At 42.9% G+C, this 12,354-nt stretch overlaps 1 protein-coding gene across 1 annotated transcript in view; it reads right to left on the bottom strand.

Annotated features, from left to right (window-relative positions):
- The window catches only part of Samhd1 (SAM and HD domain containing deoxynucleoside triphosphate triphosphohydrolase 1), a 38,009-nt gene extending 29,852 nt beyond the window's left edge, over positions 1 to 8,157 (bottom strand). The window contains exons 1-3 of the mRNA XM_038330114.1: positions 7,812 to 8,157; positions 2,006 to 2,072; positions 246 to 318 (exon numbers count right to left, since the gene is read on the bottom strand). Of these exons, the coding sequence (XP_038186042.1) occupies positions 246 to 318; positions 2,006 to 2,072; positions 7,812 to 8,127 (456 nt within the window). The 5' untranslated portion in view covers positions 8,128 to 8,157. The remainder of the gene's footprint in view (positions 1 to 245; positions 319 to 2,005; positions 2,073 to 7,811) is intronic.
- Positions 8,158 to 12,354: the final 4,197 nt, after the last annotated feature.

Here is a 12,354-nt window from a genome sequence, read left to right as displayed (position 1 = left end):
ATTTGAGACCAAGCCTTGGGACCCGAGCTCTATCCCTTGTATCCACATGGTGGTGGGAGAGTACCGACTCCCCAAAGTTATCTTCTGAAGACTACACTTGGACTGTGACACTTTATGTACACCTCCACCCCCCAATACCCACACACTATATCGTATAATAAGTCAAAGTCAAAAGTTATCATTCCTTATGCAATACCTCTTGTATAAAAAAGGAAATGCTGCTTATACACTCAGATCCCTTTTACCTTCATTAGCTCTATGTGAGATTGACTCAGTTTTTGGATACATGCAATCATCTTCTTCTTCTCCTCCAAGGAACTAAAATTGAAACAACGTAAGTAAATATATCAATATTTGCTTAATAATTTAATAAAAAATTCAAGGAATACAGCAAGTGTTTATCTAAACAGGATTCCCCATAATATGCAGAGTCCAACACAAGAGCTTATATACAGGAAATTTGTCTGGGAGTTTATATCCTGGAAACAGGAGTTGGTGGACAGGGAAGGATAAAAAGGAAATGAGAGAAAAGCATGACAATACAGCAGAAAGCTAGGCTAGCACCACGGGCTCACTGGGTGATGCTGTGGTATCCTCTGAGGCAGCTGCCTCCCAGAACGTTCTGCAGTTACCAAAGTGTCTTATCTGCCCTGTGTAACACACTGGCAACTGGGCACAAGGGGTTATTGGTCAATTGAAATGTAGATAGTACAACAAAAGAACTAAAAATTTTTAATTCATCTAACTGAAAAGATTTTATTTCTAATTGCATGTCTGTGTGTGGATCTGTGCATGTGAGGACAGTCTGTGGAGGTCAGAGAGTGTTAGATCCAATGGAGCTGGAGTCACTGGTGTTGCTAAGGGCTGCTCGATGTGGGTCCTCTGGAAGACCAGCAAGTGCTCTTACTCTCGGAGCCACAGCTCCGGCACTTACTTAATCAAATTTTAGATAATTTAAACATACAACAGGTGGCTACATTACAGGCTAATGCAAGCCTGTTTATATCCTGCAGACTTCATCTCAGAGGCAGAAAGCAGGGTATGAGACACACAGCGCACAGTACTGTTCCTTCTGGAATTTGCCTGTCTTGTTCACCCATGTGCCCCAAGTTTCCAGAGGAGTGCCTAGAACCAAATGAAACCTCCCATAAATAGCTGCTAAACAAGTCAACAGTGTTTGGGTCTTTGAAAAGAGATTAGAAGAAAGTCCACCACTGCGCAGGTAATAAGGTGATAAACAGAAGTCTCAGACGGCTAAAATGGCAATGAAAGAAGCAGAGTCAACATCCCTGAAGACTGTGCTACAAAGGGCAGCTTCTAAAGGACAGCTAACATTCTTTGCTAAGGTTAACTCACAATCTATTTCAATTCTCAAGTTCTAAGCCGGAGGCCCTGAAGTAATTCAGAATAAGTCTTTGCTTTTCTTCTTTAGTTACTGTTACCACAAACATTAAACTAATTTGCCAATTCTGAAAGAAAGAAAACCTACATTTTAAAGCACACATAAACACTGAATATCAGCTAAGATCTTTAAAGGGGTCTTTAATTTAGACCCCAGAACCTCCAGTTATATATAGAGATATTTACATGTGTGTACACAAAGTCATACAGGGATAATTATGGGCTTTAACCGATTACATACACAGATACATCCCAGTCCTAGACAGCTTTAGGATGACCTACAAACAGATAGGATGGTAATTTTGACTTTCTTGTTATTTTTTTTCCTGTTGATTCTTATACATATTTCTAGTGTATACAATTCAATTATACTAAATTTGAGAGTAAAAAGTTGGTCTCTATAAACTCCATGAATGCTTATCAGCAAAGCCCTTTGAAACAGAAACCACATGTAAAACTAAACACAAGGCCCGTGCAGCAGAAACAGCAGGCAAGGGATTCCATCCTAACACCTGTCACAGTACTGAACTGAGGATGGGTAAAACCCGAGATCCTGAGCTTTGTCTCTGAAAGGTGAATCAAGTATGAATTTTATTATTCTTACCTTACTCCAAGATTTTCAAGAAGAGACTCATCAAGAAAGGGCAGAAATGAACCAGTGATGTTTCTCTCTAAGGAAGAGGAAAAAGCAAACTCAGTATTTACAGCATATGTTTTCCAGTTTCCTTTGGTAGGAATCCGTTAGAACTCACTCAGCTTGTATTTACTAAGAACCCACTACAGGCAGTGAACCATATGGCCTACAGCCAGCCGTCTGTAGCCACAGATTTCTTATTGATGGTACTAATGGAAAATATTCAGAAAAAACTCCTGCACCTGCAATGAACATGTAAAGATTTGTGTTCATTATTGTAGATAACATGTCAAAATATGGTACGACAACCGTTTACATTATATGAGGCATTACAGTAATGTAGAGATTATTTAAAGAATACAGATGTGAGTATACACAGGTCAGAAGCAAACGCACTATGCTATTTAATGGACTGAAGCATCATACCTTTAGATACCTGCTTTGTCTTAAAACCAATGCTTCTCAGATACTGAGACACAAATTCACCATACTTGAAAAAATATATATATAGCTAAATAATTTATAAAATATAAAATTAAAAATATATAACATATATGTTTAATATATATTTAAATTGTGAGTGTGTTGTAGTGTGCACCAGAACTGACACAAGGAGAGCATTGAGTGTCTTCTTCCATCACTCTCTGCCTGTTACTCTGAGACAAGGTCTCTTTCCTGAACCTGGGGCTTGCATTTGGCTAGGTTGGAAGCCAGAGATGGGATTACTGACATTTACAGGAAACACTCATCTCATGTGGGGCTGAGAGCTGAACTCCAGTCCTCCAGTCCTCATGATTATGGGCAATCCCTCTTAACCACTGAACTATCTTTCTTGTTCATCACCATGCCAGGCTTATTTATTTATTTATTTATTATTTATTTATTTATTTATGACAGTCTTGCCACATAGCTAGCTTGGCTTTATCTCTGAGAGCCTCCAGAGTTCAAAATTTTTTTTTTAAAAAAATTACTAAGGATCGAATCTAGGTCTTTGTACATACTAAGCAGCATTTTATAACTGAGATGTACTACACTTTTGACATTCTACTTTAAAAGTCTTTCTATCCCTTCTTTTAAAAATTTTATTTGAGGCTGGAGAGATGGCTCAGCGGTTAAGAGCATTGCCTGCTCTTCCAAAGGTCCTGAGTTCAATTCCCAGCAACCACATGGTGGCTCACAGCCATCTGTAATGAGGTCTGGTGCCCTCTTCTGGCCTGGCCTGCAGGCATACACACAGATAGAATATTGTATACATAATAAATAAATGTTTAAAAAAAATTTTATTTGATAAAAATCTTAATTAGGTAACTAACCCAAGAACTATTTTGATGAATCAGATGAACATTTGTAATTATTCATGTAAATTGTTTCTGAGAAAAGCAATGGGGAAAGTAAAGTGAAACCTAATTGCTTGTGAGGTCCTGCCAGGTCAGCAGCTCCTGTTTTGTAAGTCTCAGGGCGAGGGGTGGTGTCAGAGAAGGACTTTAAATCAATTGTTCTTAGAATCATCAGATTAAAACCAGTCGGAGAAGTACCCAGAGTTTCATTTATAAAGCAACCTTTTTATTTATTTATTTATTTATTTATTTATTTATTTATTTATTATGGATACAGTATTCTGTCTGTGTGTATGTCTGCAGGCCAGAAGCAGGCACCAGACCTCATTACAGATGGTTGTGAGCCACCATGTGGTTGCCGGGAATTGAACTCAGGACCTTTGGAAGAGCAGGCAGTGCTCTTAACCACTGAGCCATCTCTCCAGCCCATAAAGCAACCTTTGATAGCAGACAATACTGCCTTGAAAGAGCTATATATACATATATGTACATATTTTTTCTTTCCGAAAAGTAAATTCTAGCTCTTCTTGAGCTTGGATTCTATAGCTCTGGACTATTTCCACATAAACAAAAACCTTCTTACTCAATGTAACAAGAGAAAACGAGGAAGTGGTTTTCTGGGAGAAAAAGGAAAGTTGAAGTGAAAATAGTACTTCTAGCCGGGTGGTGGTGGCGCACGTCTGTAATCCCAGCACTCGGGAGGCAGAGGCAGGCGGATCCCTGAGTTCGAGGCCAGCCTGGTTTACAAGAGCTAGATCCAGGACAGGCTCTAGAAACTACAGGGAAACCCTGTCTCGAAAAACCAAAAAAAAAAAAAAAAAAGAAAATAGTACTTCTACTTTTTTCTATTACAAAAATGTTACACAATGTAAAATGTCCAAATAATATATAAAAAAATACAAAATACCAATTTACTTAAGTTCAAACTGATACCTACTGTTAGCATTTTAAGATAACAAATTTATCTATATAAAATGATGCAGTTTACATATAAAAGATTGTCATGGGCTGGAGAGATGGCTCAGCAGTTAAGAGCACTGGCTACACTTCCAAAGGTCCTGAGTTCAATTCCTAGCACCCACATGGTGGCTCACAGTCATCTGTAGTGAGATCTGGTGCCCTCTTCTGGCCAGCAGGGACACAGGAAGGCAGAACACTGTATACTATATAAATAAATAAATCTTTAAAAAAAAGATTGTCATATAACCAATTTTTCCCACCCAATATCCTAAACATAGTTCTTCTCAATGATAAAAGTTTGTATTCCCCCCCCCCATTTTTAAATTGTTTTAAAAAAGACTTATTTTGTATGTATGAGTATTTGGCTGGCATACACACACACACACACACACACACCACACACACACACACATCACACACACATCACATGTGTGCCTGGTGCCAGTGAAGATGGTACTGAATCCTCTGGAACTGGAGTTACAGATGGTCTTGAGCCGCCATGTGGGTGCTGGAAATCAAACCAGGGTGCTTTGCAAGAGTAACAAGTGCTCTAAACCACTGAGGCATCTTTTTTAATCGATACTTTGTATCCTACAGTATATACAAATCCTAATACATTTTGCACATGTGTGCACTTGTGTGGGGGTGCATTCACACACCTGTGCATGTGCTTGTCAGAAGTTGGAGGTCAACGTTAGGCATCTTCCTTAATTATTCCTCTGCCTGGTATTTTTCTAAGATTTATTTATATGTGTGTGTGCCTGTTTGAATTTATCCGAACAATTCAGATACAGTGCTTGGCTAGCAACCCTCAGGAAGCTACTTTGTCTCCGTTTCCTCACCTCTGGGATTATAAACATGCACCTTTAAGCCCAACTTTTCATGTGGGTGCTGAAATTTAGAACTCAGATCTTCCTGTTTGCACGGCTACTAACTGAGCCATCTCCCCAGCCCCTGTTGTAAGATTTTATAAAATAAAATATGTACAGAATGGGGGGGCTAATATGACTCAGTGGTAGAGTTTCACACAGCATGAACAAAGCCCTTGGTCTCATCCTCCATATTACATACATACACATAAAAATCCTACCCCTCCCCCAAAAGCTTGCAAAATGTATATGGGGTTACTTCATACAAAGTATATACATAATAAATGCTAGCCATCATTATTTACTATAGGTCAAAAAGTATTACCAAACTGTCCACAGTTGAGCTAAAGGACACTTCTATCAACTTTACTGGAACACATTTCATCTGCTAACAATCTTTTCTAATTATTAAATTAAAACCCAGTATTTTAAAACTTACTATTGAGATAAAACTGCTTTACTTAAGTTTATTGGTAGGTTATTGATGGTTTCTTCTTGCTATTTTACTCATTTTCTACAAGACAGATTTTTTCCCTTGTTCTTAGTTGATTTTCTAATTTTGGTTATGTTCTCCAAGGCCTTACTACGTAGCCCAGAATGGGTTGAAAACCTAAGACTGGAACCTGAAATCTTAATTGTTTTGCTTTAGCCTCCCAAAGAGTAGGATAATAGGCATATGTTCCCCAGTAATTTTTATGGAGAACACTGGTTAAGAAATAACTAGAATGAATTCTGGAATCCAAAGACTTAATTAACCTTTAAAAAATTCAGCTCTGCATCTTTTGTCTAGATGTGGCTTTGGGAGGTTACTTAACATCTTTGGGTATCAAAACATCATCTGTGGGGCTGGAGAGATGGCTCAGCGGTTAAGAGAACTGACTGCTCTTCCTGAGGACCCGGGGTTCAATTCCCAGCACCCACATGGCAGTTCACAACTGTCTGAAAATCCAGTTCCAGGGATCTGACACCTTCACACCAATGCACATAAAGTAAAGTTAAATAAACCATAAAAAATTTTTTAAAAAGATGCATGACATAAAAGATATAAAATTAAAAAAAAAAGAAAGTAAAAAAAAAAAAAACCATCATCTGAGGCTGGAGAGATGGCTTTAGTAGTTAAGAGCACACACGGCTTTTGTGTCTCTAGGCCACTCACAAATGCCAGCTCCAGACGGTTGGATACCCTCTTCTGGCTTCTGTGGGCACCGCACTCAGGTGCATACACTCCCCATCCCCACCCCCATAAAAACATAATTCAAATAAATAAAGCCAGAAGAGCTAACTCAGAGGTTAAGAGCACTCACTGTTCTTGCAAAGAGCACTCCCATGGAAGCTCACAACCACCTCTAACTTCAGTCCAGGGGGAGTTACACCCTCTTCTGGCCTCAAGGACGCGAGGCACACACGTGGTGCACATACACACAGGAAGGTAAAACACTCATACATATAAAACTAAAATAAAATACTGCCAGGTGAAAAAAAAAAATACTGCCAGGTGTGGTGGCGCACGCCTTTCACTCTAATACTCAGGAGGCAGAGGCAGGTGGATCGCTGAGTTCGAGGCCAGCGTGGTCTGCATAAGAGTCCCAGGGCACTCAGAGTTACTTAGAGAGACACTGTCTTAGCACCCCACCCCCCAAGTTACTTTCCTGTGGAGTGAGAAGTGGGGAAGGTAAAGAGAGAAATGTTAGTTCCTACTTGTAAGCTACCTTTTATGCCCTGAACTTGAAACTTCCCGATCCTTCAATTAGGCACATGGCTCTGCCCCAAGTAGTAAAGTTTTCTGAATCTACAAGTCACATTCCCAGCGAACACCTCAGGGGATCGTGCAAGGGTTTAAGCTTCACACCTACCACAAACAAGCTGAGCAGAGAGAGGGTTTGACTGACGCATGAGCAAAAACCAGAAGGGTCACTTAAAATTCTCAGCCTGTACCCTCCCCTTTGTGTGGCCAAGCTGTGGAATGCTGGGGTTGCAGTGGTCAACTGAGTGAGTTGTTCTTGTTTTGGAAGAGAAGTTGATAAGTAGCACTCTGCAAATACAGTCAGCACACACTGAGCGCCTACGGGGACGCTATGGCAGTCGGTGAGAATCTGGAGATTAACCAACTACCCTCCCCTTTCAGGAAAACCCCAAATTCCGAGAACGTCTTAAGAACGAAACTTAAAAGTGTCAAAATCTCTCCCGGGGTCAAGTGTTTTGGGAGCTGCGGTTAGCACAGAAGGTTTTTCCCAGCCTGAAAAGACCGCAAGCCACTGCCCGAGGTTTGGGGAGGAAATCTTAGAAAGGCGTGGATCTCTCCTGTCAGAAGAAGTGACAAGTTCCCGAAGACACCCATCCACCAGAAGAAAATGCAAACCTCCCAGGGCCCCTCCCAGGTCCGTAGCCTCCAGAGCCAGCACCCTCCTATGGGCTGGCACTTGGCCTGCGCTGGGTAGCCGTCCTGAACGGCTCGCGTCCGGGCGCCTCCCGCCTCAGGTCCGAGTTCCCGCCACCAGCCGCTTCCCCCAGGGGCCTCCCGCTTCGGATGCCACTCGAGTGGGTTCTCCCCGCTCGGCCCCTTGGGCGCAGTCCCTTGCCCCCCTCAGCCCAGCCCCTCAGCCCCGTTACTTCTGAAGCTGTCCAGCACTTTCTTCTCTCGGAAGCCTTCTCCCTCCAAGAAGGAGCACACGTCCTCCACATCCCAGGTCGGGAGGTCGATGTGGAGTTCGGAGCCCGGAGACGCGTTGGCCGCTGCAGGACGTGTGCTCTGCGGCGTTCTGGGGCTGCCATCGCAGCGAGGCCGCTTTGCGGGCTGCTCGGGGTCCGCTCTCCGCATGGCTACCTGCGATTCTAGGCGCAGCGAAATTAAGTACCGCGGCACCCGGCTCGCGCGCAGTCGCACTGACGCCACTGCCCTGGAGGCGAGTCCATGCAGCGGTGCCATCCGGGACTACTGCGCAGGCGCGCTGGACATCAGCCCTGGGAGCTTGGCCTCCCTGAGGCGCTAGCGCCCGGCCCATTGCGCAAGCGCAATGATATGCGCACTTGCCCTCAACCCCGCCTCTGTGTTTCCCGAAAGGGCGGAGTTATTAGAGAAACAAAATTTGTGATTAAGGAGGGGTGAGGGCTCTAGTAAGGACGAGGCCGGTGTAAAAGGGCACCTGGGGCTAATGAAGGTTCCACCACACTCCAGATTAAAGGGCCTTCTGGTGGACTGCAGGTACCTTCCTCTAAGCAAGTACTTTTTTGCCCGGTTTCAAACGCTCCAAGCTGTGAACTTGTAAAAAGTACCTGAAGGCAACGAAGCTGCCAGCACCATCCCAGTGCAGAAACAACTGGCAAGGGACTGGCCTAACTGGAAGATCCTGCCATGATTGCCAGTTGTCCTTTTGCAGTTCACAAATTCAGCTAGTTGGCAGGGGCCTGCCCTAAGGTGCCAAGTTTATTTCCAAATAGACAGGATTTTTACTAATTACTGGTTAGTATCCAAATGACAGGCATTTTCTTTTGCTTTTTAATCCATTTTGGGTCAAGACCCAAACTTCCCCATAAATCCGTATTCATACATTATTAGTACACTAATGTATGTACTAATACATACTAATAATGACCGCTGCTAATAAAAAGCCAACACCTTTTTGGAAAGCAAGACACATCTACAGCAAGGTTATTTTAACACCAAGCAGTCCAAATTAGATGCTTGGTGGTGAGCTGAACAGGTGAAGCTCAGGCAGAGAATACAACCTTGAGGCCCAGTGGTCAATCCCCAACACCCAAACAGAGTAAACACGAAATCTGATAAACCAAGGCATTCTTAGCAAACAATGCTGTTGTGTTCAGGGTCCTTGTTCTGAAGGCTTTACAAACACGAATACATTTAACAAATTTCAGATGGGAGGAAGTGAAGTACAACGGTGGGGAGGAGAGGGAGGGGGAAGGGAAGAGAGCTAAGAAATGATAGGCAGCATGCTTCCAAAGTCCATGCTCTTAATAACTTGCTGGCCCAGAAAAACATTCTCCATCCTGTCAACAGGGCATTTGGTGAAAACATCCCAGTTATCAAGACATAAGAAACGGAACAAGAGGGTAAAAGAGCTATATTTTATGTCCACAATGGCTGATTTGAAAATTGTGCTTCTAACATTTGTGAGAGTCTTTTTCCATAGAAGTCAGCAATAGAAAATGATGCAAACAGGGTTTTAAGTTTAATCAATTAGATTTGCATGTTCAGATAAGCATGATGGCTTAGTGGGTAAAGGCACTTGCTGTGCAAGTGTCGCGATCTGAGTTTGAGTCTAAGACACGAGAGAAAGGTGGAAGAAGAGAGCTGACTCTGGGAAATTGTCTTCTGATCTCCATATGTATGCTGTGGTATGAGTGGACACACACACACACACTATATATATATATATATATATATATATATATATATATATATATATAGAGAGAGAGAGAGAGAGAGAGAGAGAGAGAGAGAGGGTTTCTCTGTAGCTTTGGAGCCTGTTCTGGAAAGTATTCTGGGATTAAAGTCATGCGCCACCACTGCCTGTCAACACACACACTATTTTTTTTAAATATGCATTATTTCCCTCCAATCCTCTCACTTCCAGAGGCTCTTAATCTTTTGAACTATTACTGGCTCAAGGTCACATGGTGGTAACAGTTGGGAGTCTGTTGACACAGGATTTCATCTATAAAACTGACTCTTTCTGGCCATCTCTAGTTCTGGTGACCTGTTCCCACGAAGTCACCCCACAACCCGAGAAGCAGTACCTATTAGACAGGATTCCCGCCTGTACCCCGTCCCGAGAGGAAGCTCTGCCCAAGCTTGCCATGGTTAGGAGCAGAATAGGAAAAACTGTTTTAAGGCCCATATCACCAGTGCCTTTCCCCATTCCAAGAAATTTGTCCTGGACCTCCAATTGTCCCACAGCGAGATACATTGTAAAATTTGGTCCCGACAGCATCAGGCTGTGGTTTCCACATCTCTGCACAGCCAACCATCACCAATCTGATTCACTCTTCTACTTCCTCTTCAGCCTTCGCTCTACATGCTTCCTGGAGATATTTTTTCCATCTATGCAAATTTCAAAGCCTAACCCAAAATATCTCTCTCTCTCTCTCTCTCTCTCTCTCTCTCTCTCTCTCTCTCTCTCTCTCTCTCTCTCTCTCTCTCTCAAGACAGGTTTCTCTGTTAGTCCTGGCTGTCCTGCAACTCACTCTGTAGACTTGAATTGGCCTTGAACTCAGAGATTCGCCTGCCTCTACCTCCTGAGTGCTGGGGAAGTAGAGGAAGGAGGATCTTGAGTTCAGGATAGCCTGGTTAACACAGTGAGTCTCTCTCATTGGCAACCACATACAGCTGAGAACATGGCTTAGTGGACAGAATGCTTGCTGAGCAGGCAGGAGGCCCTGCATGGGTAAGCCTTGGCACCTGTGTAACTCGAGTGTTGCAGGAAGGGCAGGGAGGTGGAGACAGAGGATCACTGGAGCTTGCTGGCTGCCCGTCTCCTTCAAGTTCAGAAAGAGACCCTGTCTTCTAGGTGTAGTGATGCACATCTTTAATTTTGCCACGAGAGGCAGAGGTAGGGGGGTCTCTGTGAGCTCAAGGCCAACTTGATATACACGGAAAGTACCAGACTAGCCAGAGCTACATAGTAAGACCTAGTCTCAAAAAAAGAATAAGGCAGAGAGAGAGAGAACAGAACTCTACGCGTGATCCTCTGGGCATTCCATGTACACAAGGACATGCACATGAACATGTACACCTGTACACACATGTCCATATATCACACACACGAATAGATTTTGGCTAGTGCTGGGAGTATATCTCAGTGGGTAGAAGAACACTTGCCTATCATTCATGATGCCCACACACACAAACACACACACACACACACACACACACACACACACTCAGGTAAGAGTGAGTCAGACATTTCAAGTTTGTATAGTGTCTATTATTTTTAATCCTCATAAGAGTTTTGTTGACTAGTTATTTTAGTGTTAAATTTATGTAGTCATTAACACATTTTTTTAAAGATTTATTTATTTATTATGTATACAACATTCTGTCTCTATGTATGCCCGCATGCCAGAGGAGGGCACCAGATCTCAGTACAGATGGGTTGTGAGCCACCATGTGGTTGCTGGGAATTGAACTCAGGACCTCCGGAAGAGCAGCCAGTGCTCTTAACCTCTGAGCCATCTCTCCAGCCCCTCATTAACACATTTTCATCCATCAAATATGAGTGTTTACGGGCTACTTAGAATTTGCTTAGCCCTGATCTGGACAACTAAGGCACATCAACAACTGTACAGACAAAAATCACATTCTAGTGGGAATGCCATCAGTGAACAATATAATTAACTATAGGAGACGATGTAGGATTTCCCTCTGTATGCTGTGAATACCATTGGTTAATAAAGGAACTGCTTTGGGCCTATAGAAGATCTAAAGGGAAACAGAGATAGGTGGGGAAAACTAAACTGAATGCTAGGAGAAAGAAGGAAAAGTTAGGGAGAAGCCATGTAGCCCTGCTGGAGACAGACACCAGAACTTTAGCCAGTAAGCCACAGCCACATGGCCATACACAGATTAATAGAAATGGGTTAAATTAATATGTAAGAGTTAGCCAATAAGAAGCTAGAGATAATGGACTGCACAGTGATTTAACTAATACAGTTTTTGTGTGATTATTTTGGGGCTAAGTGGTCGGGAACCAACAAGTGGCTCACTCCTTACTCACTCCTTACTCACTCCTTACTACAGAGACTTGCATCATATGTCAGAAGCTGGTGCTGTAGAAAATTATAGATCAGACCAGGTGGTGGTGGCGCACGCCTTTAATCCCAGCACTCGGGAGGCAGAGGCAGGCGGATCTCTGAGTTCGAGGCCAGCCTGGTCTACAAGAGCTGGTTCCAGGACAGGCTCCAAAGCTACAAAGAAACCCTGTCTCCAAACAAACAAACAAACAAACAAACAAAAAGAAAATTATAGATCAGAGTAAGAGACCAGGAGTGGTTACCATGTTAGGTAGAAAAGTCTGGTGAGGTCTTTGGCAAAGATGACATTGTGACATTCGAGCAGAGATGAAGGAGTTATCTGGGTGGTATAGAAAGGCAGTCCACAAAGAGGAAGCAAGCCTCCTAAGCAGAAGTGTGCCTGGAG

Source organism: Arvicola amphibius, chromosome 5 (assembly GCF_903992535.2).
Source record: "Arvicola amphibius chromosome 5, mArvAmp1.2, whole genome shotgun sequence".
NCBI lineage: Eukaryota > Metazoa > Chordata > Mammalia > Rodentia > Cricetidae > Arvicola > Arvicola amphibius.
This window is presented reverse-complemented; position numbering and strand designations above follow the sequence as displayed.